The sequence below is a fragment of the Salmo salar genome, chromosome 28 (assembly GCF_965601325.2).
Source record: "Salmo salar chromosome 28, fSalSal1, whole genome shotgun sequence".
Classification (NCBI taxonomy): Eukaryota; Metazoa; Chordata; class Actinopteri; order Salmoniformes; family Salmonidae; genus Salmo; species Salmo salar.
In genome coordinates this window covers 10,660,001-10,683,201 of record NC_138318.1, presented here as the reverse complement: position 1 = coordinate 10,683,201, position 23,201 = coordinate 10,660,001, and the positions used below count along the sequence as shown (strand labels likewise).

Sequence of the window (23,201 nt, the reverse complement as noted above, 5' to 3'; positions counted from 1 at the left end):
GGCCAGGGTTTAGAGGTCAGGGGTTAAAGGTTACCAGAGTCCTCGCTGTCATAGCCAGCCTTGCTGCAGTGCAGCAGGTCCAGCTGGGGGTGAGAGAAGGAGGGGTTGTCCTGCGATACCACCGGCGTCCCCCGGGGGTCAGCATAGAGCAGCAGTAGAGGCTGGTAGTGACCCTTTATACACCGCGCCACCACGTCCTTCCACTTAGGACCGATCTATCGAGATAACACACACAAGCACACACTACTAACCAACATATCTAATGTTGTGCCCTTGAGCAAGGTACTTAGCCCCAGAAAATAGCTCACCATTCAGGGAAGATGAATTTCCGTTCTAACCAAACGGACAATAAAGTATCTATTCATTATATTCATTAATGATATCCTTTATACAGCTAAATTCTAGATAAAACGCCTATCAACTAACTAATTCACTCAGTCACTGACTCACCTCTTTGACATGAGCGTCGTCGAAGTACATCCACTTGCGTATCTTCGTCTGGAAGAAGAATGTGGAGTAGTGTTTACCATAATAACACACCATACCAACCAGGTACAGCTCAGCCTGACGAGCCCGCTCCTCTGTCACACGGTAGAACAACTAGGGGAGAGGGAGAGGAGGAGAGAGAAAGGAAGAGCGAGAGAGCGAGAGAGAGAGCGAGAGAGAGAGCGAGAGAGAGGTGAGAAATCAGATGTACTAGAGGATAAAAGAAGAGCAGGTATGAGGTATGTTGTCTGGGCAATCGAAAGAAATCAAGACCACTGAGCTAAAGCCTCTGCTAAGGTTAATCAGTGTGTGTGTGTGTGTGTGTGTGTCTGTGTGTGTGTGTGTGTGTGTGTGTGCGTGCGTGCGTGCGTGCGTGCGTGCGTGCGTGTGTGTGTGTGTGTGTGGCGTGCGTGTGTGCGTGTCTTACATCCCCCAGGCGTAGACAGGTGCCCAGGCTGTGAATGACGTCCTCAGCCAGGTCAGAGTGGTCTGAGTCCCAGACCAGGCCGATGGACACTATCTCTGGAGAGTTCATCAACACACGGCGGATACGCAGCACCTCCCCACAGTTACTCTACGGGGTTGGAAGTGAGGCAGAGGAAAACAGAAAATAACACCATTATTAAAAGAGAAGAAGAATGGTTTGAAGTGATTATTAAGGAATCTGAGGAGTCTTATTTGGAATCTGGGAGAGAGAGGGATAGTTTGCTGAGTAGTGTTTGTCCAGTAGCCTTCTGTTCTGTTGAGTTCAGAACCATGTGTTCTAGACTCTTCCTCTGACTCACGACCCACCACAGAGCTGGCAGAACACACACACACAGAAACGAACACACAAACGCGCACACCAGGGCTGGCAAAGCCGGCTCGAAAACAGCCTGAGAACACCCTGGCAACCAGAGAGAGTGCCAGAACACACACACAAAGACAAACACACACACACACACACACACACTCCATTCGTGGGTAGCGGGTTGGACCGGGCTGGCACCGGTACTGACAGGAAGGGATTATGCCAGGACGACCTGGTCCTGAGAAAGGGACACACACACTCTCATAGCAATACACACAACTCATCTGAAAAACACACACTCAGCAGGGCACACACTCCGAATGGGTTCCGGGAGAAGAGCATGGGGCCAAAGCTATCACAGGCAGTATTGTAGAAGCATAGAGTGAAGGGATCCTCTCTGCCTCACAATAACAAGATAATGGCGATGTGACTAGCAGAGGGCTGGGGGGTTGTAGAAGGGGCCAGCCGCCAGGCTCTGCCCAGAGAAGAGGCCCTTTGTGTGGGTACTCTGGCAGAGAGGTAGGGTGTGTGGAGCAGCACTTTACCATGCGGCAGCAGCACAAAGCTCACACACACACACACACCTGCATGCAAGCCAGTACAAAGAGCTGTCAATGTGTGTTCATCAATGCGTGAGTGTGTTTGTTTGCATGCATGCGCACGTGTGTGTGTGTGTGTGTGTGTGTGTGTGTGTGTGTGTGTGTGTGTGTGTGTGTGTGTGTGTGTGTGTGTGTGTGTGTGTGCGTGCGTGCGTGCGTGCGTGCGTGCGTGCGTGCGTGCGTGCGTGTGTGTGTACACTCACTGGGCAGTTGCGCAGGTCTCCCATGTTGCTGGCGTTGCGGAGCAGCTCTCCAAACATGTCGGGGGTGGGCTTCTCTCTACACTCTAACATCCTCACTGCCTGGTTACTGCAGCAAGGACACACACACACACATGTCCTCAAGAACACACACTGGACTAAACCATACACACACACACACACACAGACACACGTGTCCTCAAGAACACACACTGGACTAAACTATACACACACACACACGTGTCCTCAAGAACACACACTGGACTAAACTATACACACACACACACACACATGTCCTCAAGAACACACACTGGACTAAACTATACACACACACACACATGTCCTCAAGAACACACACTGGACTAAACCATACACACACACACACACACACACACACACACGTGTCCTCAAGAACACACACTGGACTAAACCACACACACAGACACACATGTCCTCAAGAACACACACTGGACTAAACCACACACACGCACATACATGTAACTGTCAAAATAAAGGAAACCCCAACATAAAGTGTCTTAACAAGGTGTTGGGCCACCACGAGCCAGAACAGCTTCAAAGCACCTCGGCATAGATTCTAGTATCTGGAACTCTATCGGAGGGATGCGACACCATTTTGTTCCAGGAGAAATGTTCTTGATGGTGGTGGAAAACGCCGTCTCAGGTGCCAGAATCTCCCAGAACTGTTGAATTGTGTGGCGATCTGGTGACTGACACCCCCTACGCCCCTTTTAGACCCCTCTTTCAAAGTCACTGAGATCTCTGTGGAGGCACCTGCATTCAACATACTTTGCAACCCTTATTTACTGAAGTGTTTCCATTATTTTGTCAGTTACCTGTATATCGTCATGAACAGAACACAGTGTACAGCGTACACGCACATCCTCAAGAAAAAAACACTGTACTATACAAACACTGTACTTATACACACACACATATATATTCACACGCACACAAACACGCACATTCGCACAGATACTAGACATACACATTTCCTCAAGAACACACACTGTGCACACAGATATGTCTGTTCTCACCAGAGGGACGTGGTAGAGATATAGTGAACCATCTGAATGAAGGGGAGGGGGTCCGACGTGGCTCCACAACTATTACACACACACTGAAAAAAAAAAATATATATATATTTATATTATAAGGACATACAGAGACATTCTGTTCTCTTATCCACAACGGGCCTTTGCTTCAGTCAAAACAGTAACACAACTGATGTGCCTCCCCAGTCCTCAGGGGCCTGAGTGTCTGCTGGTCTGCTGGTCTGACACTTTTTGATCCGTTTATGTCACTTTTGTGTAAATAGAACATCCCTATAGAATGTGTTATGGTTTAGTATATGTATGTCCCACCTGTTCGAACAGCGTCATGGCAAACTTCTGGTGTGGTATACAGTGTTTAGCCGTACAGATGTCCTCTCTGGTCTCGGCGCTGATGTGGAAATGGATACGCATCAGTAGGTTCTCCTGAAACACACACACACACACACACACACACACACACACACACACACAGAGTTACACAGATTGTGTGTGTATTTTAGAAGACCTGCTGGATGTTCTGACTGAACACATTTACTACCAATCGATCAAGTAGTACCTGCCTGACACACACGTACGCGGGCGCAAACACACACACACACACACACACACAGACACACGCAAACGGTGGAGGCGAGGAGAGGATCTAACGCCGCTGTGTAGGAGAGGGACACTGAAAAATAGCACCTTTCCCTTTAGCTCCGTCTCTGTCCCCCCCCCCTCTTTCTCACTCACTCTCTCTCTCCTCCGTCCCTCTCCCGGATTTCTCCCCTCCTCCTCCCGCTCTCTTCCTCTTCTCCCCTCCTCTGTCCGTTGACTGATCACTCCAACTCTTATTAGCTTAAAAGCAATTATCTGTATCGATGTTTACACACTGGGATAAACACACACGACTCCTGTATAATCCTATAGAGAGGGACAGAGTTAGCTAAATGGCTAATGCTAGCAGAGCTGGGCTGCGAGTCTTAATAGAGGCAGAAGGACACAAAATAGACAGGCGTTAGGTGGACCACCCTCCTGCAAGGATTTGTTCCAGCCCTGCTCAAACGCATCTTACTTCGCGAATCAAGTCGAATTAGATGGTGTTAGAGCAGGGCTGGAGTGATAGCACGCACACACAGAAGCTCCCCGTGAGTTGGTGCGTGCGTGCGCGTGTGCGCGTGTGTGTGTTAGGCTTACGAAGCATTCTGCTGCGTCGTCCATGATCCCCAGCTGGAAACGCTGTTCGTCCTGGAAGGTCTTGGCCAGCGCACTCCGCAACACGTCCGACGGTAACACACGCTCACTGCTGAACTGGAACTGGGCAAAGATACTCTACACACACACACACACACACACACACACACACACACACACACACACACACACACACACACACACACACACACACACACACCCCTAAAACTGAACAAATTGCAGCTTTAACAGAGTAGAACGTACCATAATACAACTCCGTCCAAGTGGTTGCGTCTTGGTCGGAAGTCTACCACGGTGTGAGGACAGAGGAGTACTACAACAGTTCTACAACTATTACCTCTTCCCTCATTGTTTCACTATAGACAAACTGGGACGCCCCTTTAACGCTCGAGAGGTGTGTGTGTGTGTGTGTGTGTGTGTGTGTGTGTGTGTGTGTGTGTGTGTGTGTGTGTGTGTGTGTGTGTGTGTGTGTGTGTGTGCACGGTGGCTCTGCTGACTGCAGCAATGCGCCAAGGAGAGTAGAGGGGGACTATACCCTACAGAGAGGGAGGGAGGGAAGGAAAGAGAAAGGAAAGAGGGGAGATATAGAGGGGGAGGAGGGAGGTGTGTGTGTGTGTGTGATTGAGCTGAGGGGAAAATTCCTAAGCATCACTCTACTACAGCAAGAGAGGACAGGAGAAATCGACACCACTACCATATTCATCTCTCCCTCCCCCCGGTCTCTCCCCCGCTATGTTCCTCTCTCTGGCTGAACTTAGAAAGGCAGCCCAACTCTGATTTTTTCCCCCACTAATTTGTATTTTTGACCAACCAGATCTGAAAAAGAGCAAAATGTGAAAAGGTCTGATGTAATTGGTCAAAAGACCAATTAGTGGAAAAATTATCAGAATTGGGCTCTCTCTCCTACTCACTCCCACTCTCTCCTACTCACTCCCACTCTCTCCTACTCACTCCCACTCTCTCCTACCCACTCCCACTCTCTCAACCGGTGCAGAAGGAGGGCCAAGGGGTGGTGAACATTGTGTCGCAAGTTAGGGAGGATGTCTAATTAGCAGACAGAATCTGTTCAACTCACAGCAGTTATCTTTACTATAGCCTCACATGTACACCAACCATACTACTTCACCTACGAGCTAGTGTGTGTGTGTGTGTGTGTGTGTGTGTGTGTGTGTGTGTGTGTGTGTGTGTGTGTGTGTGTGTGTGTAGCACCCCAGCGTGGGTTCTGCTGTCTCAGCTCTTTAAGTCAGCCAATTAATTACAGAGGCTCAGGAGACACTAACAAATACACCACTACACGACACACACCCTACACGACACACACTTATACACACACATAGTACACACCAACAACACTACATTATACTATGAACACACCAACACTGCTACAAAACACAATGTACTCAGACTGACACACATCCCTACACACCCTAATACATATCCCTACCCACACCATCATTAGAACGCATTACTATACACACCATACGAAATACACCCTGTTATGTGTACTGATACCCAGCATCAATAATACACCCACAGTATACTGTAGAACACACACACTCATACGTGCTGCATGCTACATAAGAGCTAAGTGACTAAACACACAATAGATATAACAGGTAAATACGACAAATCAAATCAAATGTTATTTGTGACATGCTTCAAAAACAACAGGTGTAGACTAACAGTGAAATGCTTACGGGCCCTTCCCAACAATGCAGAAAGAAAAAAAGATATAGTAATAATAACACGAGGAATAAATACACAATGAGTAACGATAACTTGGCTATATACACGGGGTACCAGTGCCGAGTCGATGTGCGGGGGTACAAGGTAATTGAGGTAGATATGTACATGTACAGTACCAGTCAACATTTTGGACACACCTACTCATTCAAGAGTTTTTCTTTATTTTTACTATGTTTACTATCTATATTATAGAATAACAGTGAAGACATCAAAACTATGAAATAACACATACGGAATCATGTAGCAACCAAAAAAGATTGAAACAAATCCAAATATATTTTATATTTGAGATTCTTCAAAGTAGCCACCCTTTGCCTTGATGACAACTTTGCACACTCTTGGCATTCTCTCAACCAGCTTCATGATGAATGCTTTTCCAACAGTCTTGAAGGAGTTCCCACATATGCTGAGCTGCTTATGTTGGCTGCTTTTCCTTCACTCTGTGGTCCAACTCATCCCAAACCATCTCAATTGGGTTGAGGTCAGGTGATTGTGGAGGCCAGGTCATCTGATGCAGCACTCTATCACTCTCCTTGGTCAAATAGCCCTTACACAGCCTGGAGGTGTTTTGGGTCATTGTCCTGTTGAAAAACAAATGATAGTCCCACTAAGTGCAAACCAGATGGGATGGCATATCGCAGCAGAATGCTGTGGTAGCCATGCTGGTTAAGTGTGCCTTGAATTATAAATAAATCACAGACAGTGTCACCAGCAAAGCACCCCCACACCATCACACCACCACCTCAATGCTTCACGGTGGGAACCACACATGCGGCGATCATCCGTTCACCCACACCGCATCTCACAAACACACAGCAGTTGGAACCAAAAATATCAAATTTGGAGTCATCAGACCAAAGGACAGATTTCCACCGGTCTAATGTCCATTGCTCTTTCTGGGCCCATGCAAGTCTCTTCTTCTTATTGGTGTCCTTTAGTAGGGGTTTCTTTGTAGCAATTCAACCATGAAGGCCTGATTCACGCAGTCTCCTCTGAACAGTTGATGTTGAGATGTGTCTGTTACTTGAACTCTGTGAAGCATTTATTTGTGCTGCAATCTGAGGTGCAGTTAACTCTAATGAACTTATCCTCTGCAGCAGAGGTAACTCTGGGTATTCCATTCCTGTGGCGGTCCTCATGAGAGTCAGTTTCATCATAGCGCTTGATGGTTTTTGCGACTGCACTTTAAGAAACGTTCAAAGTTCTTGAAATTTTCCGCATTGACTGACCTTCATGTCTTAAAGTAATGATGGACTGTAATTTCTCTTGGCTTATTTGAGCTGTTCTTGTCATAATGTGGACTTGGTGTTTTACCAAATAGGGCTATCTTCTGCATACCACCCATACCATGTCACAACACAACTGATTGGCTCAAACACATTAAGAAGGAAAGAAATTCCACAAACTAACTTTTAACAAGGGACACCTGTTAATTGAAATGCATTCCAGGTGACAACTTCATTTACTCCTGAGGTGCTGACCTGTTGCACCCTCTACAACCACTGTGATTATTATTATTTGACCCTGCTGGTCATCTATGAACATTTGAACATCTTGGCCATGTTCTGTTATAATCTCCACCCGGCACAGCCAGAAGAGAACTGGCTACCCCTCAGAGCCTGGTTCCTCTCTAGGTTTCTTCCTAGGTTCCTGCCTTTCTCGGGAGTTTTTCCTAGCCACCGTGCTTCTACATCTGTATTGCTTGCTGTTTCGGGTTTTAGGCTGGGTTTCTGTATAGCACTTTGTGACATCGGCTGATGTGAAAAGGACTTTATAAATAAATTTGATTGATTGATTGATTGATTGATTGATTGATTGATTGATTGATTGATTGATTGAGAGTGTGCAAAGCTTTCATCACGGCAAACGGTGGCTACTTTGAAGAATCTCAAATATAAAATACTTTTTAGTTACTACATGATTCCATATGTGTTATTTCGTAGTGTTGATGTCTTCACTATTATTCTACAATGTAGAAAATAGTAAAAAGAAACAAAAACCCTTGAATTAGTAGGTATGTCCAAACTTTTGACTGGTACTGTACGTAGGTAGGGATAAAGTGACTAGGCAACAGGATAGATAATAAACAGTAACAGCAGCGTATGTGATGAGTCAGAAGAGTTAGTTTGATTCCAGGTTCCTTGGCTTAGTGATGAGCTTGGAGGGCACTATGGTGTTGAACGCTGAGCTGTAGTTGATGAACAGCATTCTCACGTAGGTGTTCCTTTAGTCCAGATGGGAAAGGGCGGTGCGGAGTGCAATAGAGATTGCGTCATCTGTGGATCTGTTGGGGCAGTATGCGAATTGGAGTGGGTCCAGGGTGTCTGGGATGATGGTGGTGATGTGAGCCATGACCAGCCTTTCAAAGCATTTCATGGCTACAGATGTGAGTGCTACGAGGCAACAGTGATTTAGACTTGGCTTTTTTGGGCACAGGGACGATGGTGGTCTGCTTGAAATATGTAGGTATTACAGACTGGGTCAGGGAGAAGTTGAAAATGTCAGTCAAGACACTTGCCAGCTGGCCAGCGCATGCTCTGAGCTACATACAGTAGGAGCTACATACAGTAGGAGCTACATACAGTAGAAACTACATACAGTAGGAGCTACATACAGTAGGAGCTACATACAGTAGGAGCTACATCAACTATGGTCATCAAAATGTTAAAACGTTTTTAAAACAATTCTAATCGGGTATTGAATGAATTATAGCACATGAAAACAATTCTTGACACGGACAAATAATGAATGGATTTCAGGTATTTTGGTGGGAATTCAGGTATTATTGAAAAATGATTGTAAAATGTCCCCGTTTTTTTCTTAGAATGCACTCATACATACATTTTCTAATGGAATCAGGTATTTGTTTTATTTATTTATTTAAAATAAAAATATATGTATTAGATTAACATAAAGGGGTGGACCAGGGCTGCAATAAAACAAGGTCCTCTGTCTAGGCCTACCGGCACTCACCTGTCTAGACCTACCGGCACTCACCTATCTAGGCCTACCGGCACTCACCTGTCTAGGCCTACCGGCACTCACCTGTCTAGGTCTACCGGCACTCACCTGTCTAGGCCTACCGGCACTCACCTGTCTAGACCTACCGGCACTCACCTGTCTAGGTCTACCGGCACTCACCTGTCTAGGTCTACCGGCACTCACCTGTCTAGGCCTACCGGCACTCACCTGTCTAGGCCTACCGGCACTCATCTGTCTAGGTCTACCGGCACTCACCTGTCTAGGCCTACCGGCACTCACCTGTCTAGACCTACCGGCACTCACCTGTCTAGGCCTACCGGCACTCACCTGTCTAGGCCTACCGGCACTCATTTGTCTAGGCCTACGGGCACTCACTTGTCTAGGCCTACCGGCACTCACCTGTCTAGGCCTACCGGCACTCACCTGTCTAGGCCTACCGGCACTCACCTGTCTAGGCATACCGGCACTCACTTGTCTAGGCCTACCGGCACTCACTTGTCTAGGCCTACCGCCACTCACTTGTCTAGGCCTACCGGCACTCACCTGTCTAGGCCTACCGGCACTCACCTGTCTAGGCCTACCGGTACTCACCTGTCTAGTCTGCCTCATGAATTACTGTTGTTGTCACGTTCTGTTGTAATAATTCAACAAGTTTGTCAATAGCAGGATAACCTCAGACTAAAAATCAACAGGTTTGGCTCTAGACTACACCTATCTATACATACTATACATTGTTTGCGAGATCAGACATAATATCACTATAATCCCAGTGATCATTTTTGGAAGTTGCTTTCATTTAAGCGCGTCTGATTTGTAAACACTTCAACTATATCAAAGGATTACTTTGATTACTATATCAAAGGATTACTTTCCACCAAAAATAAACCCACATCAAAATAAAGTATATTGCAAAGTAAGTGTCGAGATGACGTGTTAAATCCCAGACGAAGCTTGACCGTTCTTATAGATGCAACGGAAAGACAATGTAGTCCATTGAGCCCATTTCAGCCATTATCGTGGTGTGTCTGACAGGTCATTGCAAACATTTCCGCGGTTGTAACGTTAACGGGTGAAAAAAACGACAGGCAACAGCAAGAGTGTGAAAGAGACGCAGGAGTTCAATCAAAGCAATCAATGCAGGGAGATTTAAGTGACTGACAAGAGGAAGTTGCAACCCTCAAACACAGGAAATAGACGGCTGTAAAAGACAGATCCTCAGGTGGGCGGGGCATGCGCCCGTTGCTAGGTACATAGAGAATTCACAGAGCTGCACCTACCTTGAGGGCACAGAAGATGCAGGAGTCTTCCATACACTTGTGAGTGGTCAGCTGGCGGAAACTTCTACGGAAGATATCCAGATGCCACAGGACCTAAGGCGAAAACACACGCGTTATATATTTACATTTTTATATATTGGATATATTTACATTTTGAAGAGGAGGCATGTAACCTAGAGGTCAGGCCAGCAAACGAAGGGTTGACGGTTCGAATCCCAGGTGGTAAACATTTGGTGGGATGCGAGTCGGGTATTGTGACAGCAAAAAAAATAATCATAAAAAGTATTCAAATTAAGACATTCAACCGTGTTCAAAAAGTGTGTGTGAAAGGGGGGGGGGGGGAGGAGGAAGGTGACAGTGCATGCCCTCCTCCTCCATCCCTCCTTAGTTTATTTATTTATGATTAATCAGCTCCCAGCTGTGAAACATCACTACAGCGGACAGAGAGAGGACATACTCTACCTCCATCCATCCCTCCCTCTCTCTATCTATCTATCCTCCTCTCTCCTCCCTCCCTCTCTCACCCACTGTCTATTTCTCTCTGTCTCTCTCTCTCTCTCTTTCTGTCTCTATCTTTCTTTATTTCTGTCCCTGTATCTCTCTCTCTCTCTCTCTCTCTCACCATCTCATCACCGAATCATTGCTCCCCAGGGACTCAGAGAGTGAGATATCACTGAGAATGACAGTCTAGCACAGCTACACTACCGTTCAAAAATGTGGGGTCACTTAGAAATGTCCTTGTTTTTGAAAGAAAAGCACATTTTCTGTCCATTAAAATAACATCAAATTGATCAGAAATACAGTGTAGACATTCATAATGTTGTAAATGATTATTGTAGCTGGAAACGGGCCTCTGTACGCCTACGTAGATAGATATTCCATTAAAAATCAGCCGTTTCCAGCTACAATAGTCATTTACAACATTATCAATGTCTACACTGTATTTCTGATAAATTTGATATTATTTTAATGGACAGAAAATGTGCTTTTCTTTCAAAAACAAACACATTTCTAAGCGACCCCAAACTTTTGAAAGAAGTGTATACACTGACCAGGTGAATCCAGGTGAAAGCTATGATCCCTTATTGATGTCAGTCAGTGTAGATGAAGGGGAGGAGACAGGGTTAAAGAAGGATTTTTAAGTCTTGAGACAATTGAGACATGGATTGTGTATGTGTGCCATTCAGAGGGTGAATGGACAAGACAAAAGATTTCAGTGCTTTTGAACAGGGTATGGTAGGTGCCAGACGCACCGATTTGAGTGTGTCAAGAACTGCAACGCTGCTGGGTTTTTCACGCTCAACAGTTTCCCGTGTGCATCAAGAATGGTCCACCACCCAAAGGACACCCAGCCAACTTGGCACAACCGTGGGGAGCATTGGAGTCGCGCTTTCAACACCTTGCAGTCCATGCCCCAATAAATTGAGAATGTTCTGTACACTCAGTGTATGTATGTGTGCGTGTGTGTACCTGCAGGGCACTGTTCAAAAAGCAGCTGTTCTGTCCAGGTTCATTGCTCAGGCCTTTACTCGGGGCGAAGGAGGCCATAGTCCGCGGGGTCGTGATCAGGCCCTGCAGCCCTCCACCGGGACTTCCGCTGCCACCGCCGGACGCAAAGTAGTTCCTCTTCCACGACATCACTTCCTGCTGGGCGCTTCCATCACCACAGAAACACAGGGAGGGGGGTGTGCGATGGAACAACGTGTTCTAAGTTACTCCCATTAGAGAGGGAGCGGGATGGAGAGAGAAATGAAGAGAAGAGGTCAAAAGAGGGGGAGAGAGAGCTGCGGTCTCTTTCAGGTCTCTTTAAGTCTTGACTGGCAGGTGTCCACAGTCCTTTACTTCCACAGTCTTGACCTGTTCTGCTGATATTCTGTGTCCAGAGTCTTCTTATTCCTCAGTGTCCCCTGGCTCTTCTTTTCTCTCACGCTGCCTGCAAGAGACAAAACACACAACACAATCACCACGGGGTTAGCTAGATCTCTAATGAAACACACATTCACAGTGTACAGGCCTACGACATGGTCGCAACATTTTACCTCCGCAAAACTGCACCGAAGTCTCCAATGAAAACCGTAATACCCACAATATTGTAGCCTGCAAATTGTCCTGGAAGTTAGAGAATAACACTGAGTATAGTACTGTACTGCACTGTAGACAGATTTGTGTCAGACAGTACTGTAGTGATAAGCTGTCTGTTATGTCATTATTAGGACAGTTTTATCTGAGCCTTATTTTGGAGCAGTATTACTCACCGTGTGTGAATGTCAGTGCACATGCCTGAATGGTTGTGTGTACAGTCACTGTCTGTGTCTGTGCATTGTCGCTGCCACTTTGTGTGTGTGTGTGTGTGTGTGTGTGTGTGTGTGTTTTTGGTTTTACTATCCTTGTGACCAGAAGTCCTCACAAGGATAGTAAAAGAAGGAAAATTCGGACAAGTGGGGACAAAAAAAGGCTATTTTCATCTTAGGGGTTAGTTTTAAGGTTAGGGTTACAACTAGGGTTAGGGGTTAGGTTTAGGGCTAGGTTGAGGGTTAGGGGTTAAGGTTAAGGATAGGGCTAGGTTAAGGGTTAGGGTGAGAGTTAGGTTTAGGGTTACGGGTTAGGGAAAATAGGATTTTGAAAGGAAATCAGTTGTTTGTACCCCACAAGGATAGTAAAACAAACGTGTGTGTGTGTGTTGCGTAACAGACTGGTCAGTAGTGGAGCCGCAGTGCACTCCCTCCCCCCCCCCCCCCCCCCCCCGTTGCCGTGCTGCCATAGCGACCCCTTGGCGACGGTCCAGAGGGCACAGCGATGCTGCGGTGTACGGGTGGTGTGTGTGTGTGTGTGTGTGTGTGTGTGTGTGTGTGTGTGTGTGAGAGATGGCGTGGGCTGTTTCTATAGCGATGGCTACAGCAGGACACAGTCATGGGCATTAAAAGAGATACAGTGTGTACCCTCTGGACAGTCACTCCGCTGTGCTTAGTGTATGGTTAATAACACCACATAATCTACAGGACATAAACACCTAACCAATGTTTGTCTATGTTGATTGGAGCAAGGAGCACATCCCTCTCTCCTACTGTAATGATACTGTATTATTTGGGGTGAAAATGAGAGAAAACACGGGGGGGGGGGGCGGGGGGGGGGGGGGGCAAAACAGGGAAATGTACAGAGAAGCAGAGGGAGGGGGGGAGAGAGAAATCCTCTCTTACATAACCCCTCTCCCCTGGTGACCATGAGAAGCACGGCCTGCTGTAAACAACCCTCCAATCAACAGCCTGCTCACGACGTCCTGATCCCACAGCACTGGACAGCCTAAAACACACACACATGCACAGAGAGAGAGAGAGAGAGAGAGAGACAGAGAGAGAGAGAGAGAAAGGGAGAGAGAGAGAGATAGAGAGAGAGAGAGAGAGAGAGAGAAAGAGAAAGAGAGAGACTGGATTGGTGCGATGTTTATGTCCCCATTGACATTTTACTCAAAAGAACAACAACATCCAGTACTGAACTGATGTGATCGTGTGTGTGTGTGTGTGTGTGTGTGTGTGTGTGTGTGTGTGTGTGTGTGTTCATTTTCGAGGCTAGTTACCATGGAAATAGGCCAAGCTGCAGGCACGTGGGGGAAAAGCCGAACCATGTGCTTCAGCACACTAGTCTGCACTGGTCCAACGCGTACACACACACACACACACACACACACACACACACACACACACACACGGCCAGAGCCTGAACCTGGTGGTGATGTGTATTGATGGCTGAGAGTTCCTGGCAGCCAGGGTGAGTCAGAGTATTACTAATATTCAATCAAACTCTAAGACCCTGTGGTCCAGCACCATGAACACGCAATGCCTTACTCTACACCAGCCATATTGGTCCCTACACCACTGATGTGTTCCAGTTCTCCCCCTCTCCCTCTTTTTCCCCTCCTTCTCACTGTGGTAGTTGGTAGAGGCTGGTGACACCACAGGCCAGCACAGTGAAAGACCATCTACTGTCCACACACACAATGGCCTCCCTTACAGCTGGCTGCACCCCACACACACACACAACCACCCCCAACAACAAAAACAACAACAAATGTAACAACAGCAACAACCGATGGTCACTCAGGCGGGTCACTAGAGTAACAAATAACACTAATTAGCTACTGAGAGTTGCAGTGTGAAGTCTTAGAGCCTGTCTCTATTTTTATCCCCCTTTCCTGCCCTCCCTCTCTCTCTCTCTGGCTCTCCTCCCACACTGCTTTCAGGCCGCGATCCAATCCAATCAGCGCTAGATCCTTGTTATGGCTCCCTTGACATTTAAAGATGATTTCTGATTGAGCCGACATATGAAGTGTTTAGCGCGAATGCGGTCTCCGCGAACGCGGAACGTTGCCTTTAAAAGGTGCATAGTCAAGTACTAAACATATCAGGAAACAAAATACACAGAGCCTGATCCATGTCTAAATGTCCTACTGTTTAAAATACATTTGTTTACATGTTCTAACATGACCATTATCTTACTTTCTGAGTTTCTCTCAACGAGAATGCATTCAGCCAAAATGTGTCTACTTCATTTAACCCTAACTCTCTGAATCCCATCGATGGAGGGCGACTGTGTAACACAAGGTCTACAGCACCCAGGAGTAGTTGTTGTGGGTTAAATGCCTTGCTCAATGGCAGAACAGCAGATTTTTCCTCCTCGCCAGCTTGGGGATTCGAACTAGCAACCTTTTGGTTACTGACCAAACACTTTCAACCGCTAGGCTACCTGTCGCCGGAAGAGGGAGCGTTCCAGAAAGAATTAGCATGCTTGATTGAACGCCTTTTCACTATGCGGGTGGGTCTATGAGGTAGTGCAGGGGGGTATGTGGCAGGATCTCAAAATATTACAAAATATATTCAGTACTAGTCAAAAGTTTGGACCCCACCACAGGGCTTTCATGTAGTAACCAAAAAAGTGTTAAACAAATCAAAAATTTGAGATTCTTCAAAGTAACCACCCTTTGCCTTGATGACAGCTTCGCATACTCTTGGCATTCTCTCAACCAGCTTCATGAGGTAGTCACCTGGAATACAATTCAATTAACAGGTATGCCCTGTTAAACGTTAATTTGCGTAATTTCATTCCTTCTTAATGCGTTTGAGCCAATCAGTTGTGTTGTGACAAGGTAGGGGTGGACAAAAGGAAAACCTCTTGGCAAATAGTACTCGCAAAACACCAGTCTCAACGTCAACAGTGTAGAGAGGACTCCGGAATGCTGGCCTTTGAGGCAGAGTTGCAAAGAAAAAGCCATATCTCAGACTGGCCAATAAAAAGAAAAGATTAAGATGGGCAAAAGAACACAGACACTGGACAGAGGACCTGCCTAGAAGGCCAGCATCCCGGAGTCGCCTCTTCACTGTTGACGTTGAGACTGGTGTTTTGCGGGTACTATTTAATGAAGCTGCCAGTTGAGGACTTGAGGCGTCTGTTTCTCAAACTAGACACTCTAATGTACTTGTCCTCTTGCTCAGTTGTGCACCGGGGCCTCTCACTCCTCTTTCTATTCTGGTTAGAGCCAGTTTCAGCTGTTCTGTGAACGGAATAGTACACAGCGTTGTACGAGATCTTCAGTTCTTGGCAATTTCTGGCATGGAATAGCCTTCCTTTCTCAGAACAAGAATAGACTGACGAGTTTCAGAAGAAAGTTCTTTGTTTCTGGCCATTTTGAGCCTGTAATCGAACCCACAAATGCTGATGCTCCAGATACTCAACTAGTCTAAAGAAGGCCAGTTTTATTGCTACTTTAATCAGAACAACAGTTTTCAGCTGTGCTAACATAATTGCAAAAGGGTTTTCTAATGATCAATTAGCCTTTTAAAATTCTAAACTTGGATTAGCTAACACAACGTGCCATTGGAACACAGGAGTGATGGTTGCTGATATTGGGCTTCTGTACACCTATGTAGATATTCCATAAAAAATCTGCCGTTTCCAGCTACAATAGTCATTTACAACATTACCAATGTCTACACTGTATTTCTGATCAATTTCATGTTATTTTAACGTACAAAAAAGTGGTTTTCTTTCAGAAATAAGGACATTTCTAAATTACCCCAAACTTTTGAACGGTAGTATATATATATATATATATATATATATATATATATATATATATATATATATATACACTTCCGTTCAAAAGTCTACAAATCCACTATATATATATATATATATATATATATATATATATATATATTTTTTTTTTTTTTTTTTTATATATATATATATATATATGAATATTAATCATATTAATAACAACAGTTTAAAATACTTTTGGCCAAGAGATCCGTGGAATAAGTTCAAAGTGTGTAATACAAAACAATACAATACAATTTATATTAAATATCTACAATTACAATTCTTACATCTACAATTCTTAACCCCTGGGCAACATGGGCCTGGGAGACTTACAGGGTTATTGCTATCCACAGTACTACATAAATTATCAATTTATAAACTCAATACTATTCCCCAAAATGTATTTGACATAAATGCACTGTAATTTAAGCTTTAAAACTGCAAAGTGTTCTCTCTGCCTTATAGTAAAATGTGCAGATTTGCAGGATATTATACTATATGGCCAAAAGTATGTGAGCACCTGGTCTTCAAACAGCTCATTCCAAAATGATGGGTATGTATATGGAGTTGGTCCCCCATTTGCTGCTATAACAGCCTCCACTCTTCTGTGAAGGCTTTCCACTAGATGTTGGAACATTACTGTGGGGACTTGCTTCCATTCAACCACAAGAGCATTAGTGAAGTCGGGCGCTGATGTTGGGAGATAGGCCTGGCTCGCAGTCGGCATTCCAATTCATCCCAAAGGTGTTTGATGAGGTTGAGGTCAGGGCTCTGTGCAGGTCAGTCAAGTTCTTCCAATCCGATCTCGATCAACCATTTCTGTACGGACCTCGCTTTGTGCAATTGTCATGCTGAAAAAGGAAAGGGCCGTCCCCAAATTGTTGCCACAAATTTGGAAGCACAGAATCATCTAGAATGCCATTGTATGCTGTAGCGTTAAGATTTCCCTTCACTGGAACAAAGGGGCCAAGCCCGAACCATGAAAAACAGCCCCAGAGCATTATTCCTCCTCCACACAAACTTTACAGGCAGGTAGCGTTCTCCTGGCACCCGCCAAACACAGATTCATCTGTCGGACTGCCAGATGGTGAAGCGTGATTCATCACGCTTTTCCACTGCTCCAGAGTCCAATGGCGGCGAGCTTTACACCACTCCGATGCTTGACATTGCGCATGGTGATCTTAGGCTTGTGTGCGGCTGCTCAGCCATGGAAACCCATTTCATAAAGCTCCCGACAAACATTTATTGTGCTGATGTTGCTTCCAGAGGCAGTTTGGAACTCGGTAGTGAGTGTTGCAACCGAGGACAGACAATATTTGCGCGTTACGCACTTCAGCACTCAGCGGTCCCATTCTGTGAGCTTGTGTGGCCTACCACTTCGCGGCTGAGCCTTTGTTTCTCCTAGACGTTTCCACTTCAAAATAACAGCACTTACAATTGACCAGGGCAGCTCTAGCAGGGCAGAAATTTGAAAAACGGACTTGTTGGAAAGGCAGCATCCTATGACGGTGCCACGTTGAAAGTCACCGAGCTCTTCAGTACGGGACATTCTACTGCCAATGTTTGTCTATGGAGATTGAATAGCTGTGCTCGATTTTCTACTAATCCACTAATTTGAAGGGGTGTTCACATACCTTTGTATATATAGTGTATCTTTAAAGTTGCAACAACAAAAAAATCTCTCTGCCTCAAGAAAAAATGTAGAGAATTGCAGGAAATTGGCTTGAAAACTGCTACATTTTCTCTCCAAATGCCAAGATTCAGGCTTTTTAACTGTTCTTTCACCGGGCCCGAGACTTGAGGCACGTTCCTCTGCCCAGGCGTTGCTGATACCTGCCAGACTTTACAACACCTGGACAGGTATTTTAAGTATCAGCTAACCACATCATATGTTATAGCGATATGTCAGTCGATGACACAGTCGATGACACAGTCGATTACGTAGCATGCAACCATTGGTTTCTGCACGCAACGTCTAAGCAGGGGAACGTGACCACGGTTTGTCCAGCCATGCACTGCTGGCGTCATAGTAAAAATCCTCATAGGCTATTTATTTTGCACTTGAGTTGTGTTCTGATTATGAGGGGGTTCCTGATGAGTCCCCCACCCCAAAAAGTTTGAAAATCCCTGGTCTAGCCCACAGGCCAGTGTTTGCTTTTGGTGAATCTACTTTATTGATTTTCAAGATTTTAGCACTTTGCTCTTTGGAGCCCTACAAGAAAAGAAAACAACTAAAGTTGGATTTCCAAAGGCCTGACTCCTAGGTCTCGTTCTTAAACTCCGCTCCGCTGAAATACTTTATTCTCTCTATCATTCTGACCTCTATTCTCCGTTCTCATCAATTCCTTCATCCATCTTTCTCTCTCTCTCTCTCTCTCTCTCTCTCTCTCTCTCTCTCTCTCTCCCTTTCCTTAAGTCTCCCTATCGCAAGTCTCTCCGCACTGACACACGCACGCATGCGCCGTAACTGGGTTACAGCTTCAAATAGCACTGGCTGACAATGGGGAGAACCCAGAGTTCATTCTCCCCACTCTCTCTCTCTTTCTCGCTCTGTTTCTCTCCCTTTTCCCCTCGCCCTCTCTTTCTCTCTTTCTTCAGTAATTCTCTGAGGTTCGCTGGCTAGGATCCTCTCTCTCTCTTTCTCTCTCTCTCAGTTATTCTCTGGAACCAGCCCCTCGCTGAAGCTCTTTTCAGACGTTACATACGGACCACTCCATTTTAGAACATTTCATTCACAGAACAAGAACATCCCCCCCCCTTAAACTCCATTCTTTTCTATAATTCTATTTGAATTCATATCCAGACACACACAGCTTCAGAATGGAATCACAATGAGAGAGTTAGGCCAATGTCAAGCTGCCTCTCAGGACATCCCATACTTTCACAATGAACTCTCACTATAAGTAGTAGTTCTATTGACTCTGGAAATGCATTGACCTGTTATTGGTCCAAGTAGCCTACGCAGGAGTCACGCGTGTGTGCGTGCGTGTGTGTCGTGACTCGTGCGCGTGTATATACATATGCGTGCGTGTGACAGAGAGTAGAAGAGTGATCGAAGACTGAAACACCCCCTCAAGGTCATTCCCCCCCAGCTTATACACCATGTACATTACTCTACATTACTAAAACACACACCCGCCCACACCTGACTCACACACGCAGATTATCAGGCACGTGCACGTGCACACAGACCTGCTATGAGGATGATAAAAAATATATGTTAATATGTTAATATATTCTCTTACATAATGTAATTCAAACACTAACCCTCACACGTTCTACTATTCACAGATTAGGGGGAGAGAGGGATAAAGAGGAACAGAGAGAGAGCGAGAGAGAGAGAGAGAGAGGCAAGGAAGGAAGGAAGGAAGGAAGGAAGGAAGGAAGGAAGGAAGGAAGGAAGGAAGGAAGGAAGGAAGGAAGGAAGGAAGGAAGGAAGGAAGGAAGGAGAGTGAATGAAAAAGTAGACACCTCTTCTCCTGTCCTCTCCCCATTTCCCCTCCTCTATCCCCCTGTCCTTTCCTCCAGCAATAAACAACTGTGACAACAATAAGCCAAAACCAGCCTATTAGGATTTAACTACAGCATCCAAACCAAAGTGGAATTCCATCAGTTCTACCTGACCACATATTTCTCTTCAACCCACTGTCTGTCTGCTAACTGCTACCACTCTGTTCTGTTGAATGAGGAGAGAAAGAGACAGGGAGAGAGAGAGAGAGAGAGAGAGAGAGAGAGAGAGAGAGGAGAGAGAGAGAGAGAGAGAGAGAGAGAGAGAGAATGCCAGAGAGAGCCATGCTTGGTCCAGACCGCAGCAAGGTGTCAGAACATGCATTGTAAAGAGCTGTGTGTGTGTGTGTGTGTGTGTGTGTGTGTGTGTGTGTGTGTGTGTGTGTGTGTGTGTGTGTGTGTGTGTGTGTGTGTGTGTGTGCTCGCAGCAGGGGTGTCCTCGGTGCTGGTATGAAGAGTAACAGCCAACATCATCTATCATAGAGACCAAACCGCAGCGGTAAATCAATACCCGGGCTGCGGTTGGCTTTCTATCAACAAGTCACCAGGGCCGTTAACCGCTAACACAAACCAGCTGTAATAAATTATAATAACCTAACGGAAAGGCTTATAAGCAAGTTCCAATAATCCGTTTAAAGCATTTGGTATCTATACAATATCTACCAACTCTGAAAGTGTCAATCTGGTGCTCAGAATCTCTAGCTGTTCTAAAATGATGGTAATGATGCACAAAGCTACACTCGTGGAGATGCTGATGCTGCCAGTGTGTGTGCCTCTGAGCTACCTGCGTAAAGGACATCGATTACATCCATTTCAACCATATGAACCATGCAGCGCTGCGTAATAAACACTGGAGAGAGAGAGAGAGAGAGAGAGAGAGAGAGAGAGAGAGAGAGAGAGAGAGAGAGAGAGAGAGAGAGAGAGAGCAAAACCTACGCACAGTAGATGACATCTGGCCGCGCGGAAATACGCACATACTTTCGAACTGACTTTGCCGCGTGCGTTCTTTACTGGTGAATGAGTACCCGGTGTCCCTGCCTTAATCTCTCGTAGATGGAGTTTAAACAGTGCGTGCTCACCTCGGGTGCCGTTCGTGTCCCGTTCCAGTCTCGTGCTGTCCCGGTTAAAAAAGAACGAGGGAGAGGAGAGGGAGAAGAGGAGAGGCGTTCAATCCAACCTTCCATCCAGTGCTGCGGCCGCGGCACTCTGCTCTCGCGATAGCTGGCCGGTTATCCCGAGCTCACTTACAGTGAGTGACGTCAGACTGTGGGAATGAATAGCTCCTTGCCGCCCTCTACCGGTCAATAAGCGGAACTGCCTTGGTGATAACGTACCAATTACGTCATGGCAATAGCTACTGTAGCAGAGCAGACCTGAATTTTAATGTGTTGAGGGGATAGTGATCAATTGCAAATAAGCAGAGTTCATCAGCCAGAATTTCTGTACAGGGAAAGGTTTATTGGATAAAATACAGAGCTTACTAGAAACATCAGGTGTGTCTACAGTATCTAGGCTACATGTTGAACTGTCCAGGTTATTGTCATATCATCCTCATCACTTTCTTCTTCACCTTCATCATCACATCACCTTATCTACTTGGATTGTTACTACTTGACTTGTCGTTTAGATTTTGGGGGTTATTTGTGTATTTGTATTATACGGTGTTTGCAAAACATTCTACTTTACTGCAGGAGCTAGTGACAGAAGGATTTCCCTGCATCTGCCATAACACCTGCAAATCTGTGTACGCGGCCAATAAACGTTGAGTTGATTTGACTTGATCATCACCATCATCTTCTGTCTCTTTTCTCTTCAGCCATTGATGTTTCACGCAAATAAATCAAATCAAATTGTATTTGTCACATGCGGCGACATCTGCGTGTGTCTACAGTACCTCAGTGTGTGTCTACAGTACATCAGTGTGTGTCTACAGTACATCAGTGTGTGTCTATATCAGTGTGTGTCTACAGTACCTCAGTGTGTGTGTGTGTGTGTGTGTGTGTGTGTGTGTGTGTGTGTGTGTGTGTGTGCGTGCGTGCGTGCGTGCGTGCGTGTGTGTGCGTGTGTGTGCACGTGCGCGAGTGTGTGTGTGTGTCTACAGATTGTCCGTCTCGCCGTCGAAGGGCAGCATGTTGTCCAACTGCATGTGGATATGTGAGTTGTCCTCCGGGTTGCACACCCAGCCGATGGGGGTGCGGTTGAACGAGGGGCGGGACCTAATGTCCGCCTGCAGGGAAGGGAGAGGCTCCAGCTCCAATGGGGCGAATAGGATCTCAGGAGGCTCGAAGGTCATGTGGCCTCCCGCCTTGTCGGAGCCGCCATAGGGCAGGGCCGACCTGTCAATCAAATATTAATATCATAACGTACAAAATACATGTCTACATAGTAATAAATGCAGTAACCTGCTGAAGGTCTTGAATCTGGTTATATTCGACAGGTGTGTATGTGCGTGCATGTTTGTGTGCATATGTGTGTTGGTGTGAATGTGTGTGCAGTACCTGTTGAAGCTCTTAAACTTGGGCATGTCGTGGGGGGGGTGTGGTCCAGCCATGCAGTGGTGCATGGTGGCAGTCAGAGACTCGTCTCCCCTCATGGCCCGTTCCCATGGAGACACATAAGTACGCACATACTGCTGCCTCCTCTTCTCTTTCTCCGCCTCCTTATCCAACACCTCCTCCTCTACTGTGGGGGAGATGAACATGACATCATCGTACTGTTTTCGCTTGTGTATAAGTTTCCCTGCTGTTGACATCAGAACACACTTCAATACATATGAATATCAAATAGTTTAACATACTTGAGGTGTGCTTGATTTATACTGAACAAAAATGTAAACGCAACATGTAAAGTGTTGGTCACATTTTTCATGAGCTGAAATAAAAGATCCCAGAAATTGTCCATAGCACAAAAAGCTTTTTCTCTCAAATTTTGTGCACAAATTTGTTTACATCCCAGTTAGTAAGCATTTCTCCTTTGCCAAGATAATCCATGACAGGTGTGGCATATCAAGAAGCTGATTAAACAGCATGATCATTACACAGGTGCTCCTTGTGCTGGGGACAATAAAAGGCCACTCTGAAATATGCAGTTTTGTCACACAACACTATGTCTCAAGTTTTGAGGGAGTATGCAATTGGCATGCTGAATGCAGGAATGTTCAGCAGAGTTGTTTCAAGATCATTTAATGTTCATTTCTCTACCATAAGCCGCCTCCAACATTGTTTTAGAGAATTCGGCAGTACATCCAACAGGCT

The 23,201-nt window shown here is 45.7% G+C and overlaps 2 protein-coding genes across 9 annotated transcripts in view; both read right to left on the bottom strand.

Annotated features, from left to right (window-relative positions):
* Positions 1-21,164, bottom strand: part of LOC106589414 (ubiquitin carboxyl-terminal hydrolase 54) — a 31,107-nt gene extending 9,943 nt beyond the window's left edge. For 2 of the 5 annotated variants that reach the window (XM_082970459.1, XM_082970462.1), the window contains exons 1-11: positions 21,027-21,157; positions 13,545-13,647; positions 11,818-12,280; positions 10,348-10,440; positions 4,325-4,459; positions 3,458-3,571; positions 3,131-3,213; positions 2,079-2,184; positions 914-1,060; positions 451-600; positions 35-215 (exon numbers count right to left, since the gene is read on the bottom strand). In XM_082970459.1, the coding sequence (XP_082826585.1) occupies positions 35-215; positions 451-600; positions 914-1,060; positions 2,079-2,184; positions 3,131-3,213; positions 3,458-3,571; positions 4,325-4,459; positions 10,348-10,440; positions 11,818-11,985 (1,177 nt within the window). In that variant the 5' untranslated portion in view covers positions 11,986-12,280; positions 13,545-13,647; positions 21,027-21,157. Of the gene's footprint in view, positions 1-34; positions 216-450; positions 601-913; positions 1,061-2,078; positions 2,185-3,130; positions 3,214-3,457; positions 3,572-4,324; positions 4,460-10,347; positions 10,441-11,817; positions 12,281-12,386; positions 13,065-13,544; positions 13,648-21,026 lie in introns of those variants that run through there. The other 3 variants (XM_082970461.1, XM_045710204.2, XM_082970460.1) reach the window with 3 other exon arrangements.
* Positions 21,165-21,384: 220 nt separating this feature from the next.
* The window catches only part of LOC106589415 (myozenin-1-like), a 5,633-nt gene continuing 3,816 nt past the window's right edge, over positions 21,385-23,201 (bottom strand). For 2 of the 4 annotated variants that reach the window (XM_014179389.3, XM_014179390.3), the window contains exons 5-6: positions 22,446-22,629; positions 21,385-22,283 (exon numbers count right to left, since the gene is read on the bottom strand). In XM_014179389.3, coding sequence (XP_014034864.1) covers positions 22,043-22,283; positions 22,446-22,629 — 425 coding nt within the window. In that variant the 3' untranslated portion in view covers positions 21,385-22,042. The remainder of the gene's footprint in view (positions 22,284-22,445; positions 22,630-23,201) is intronic. The other 2 variants (XM_014179391.3, XM_014179392.3) reach the window with 1 other exon arrangement.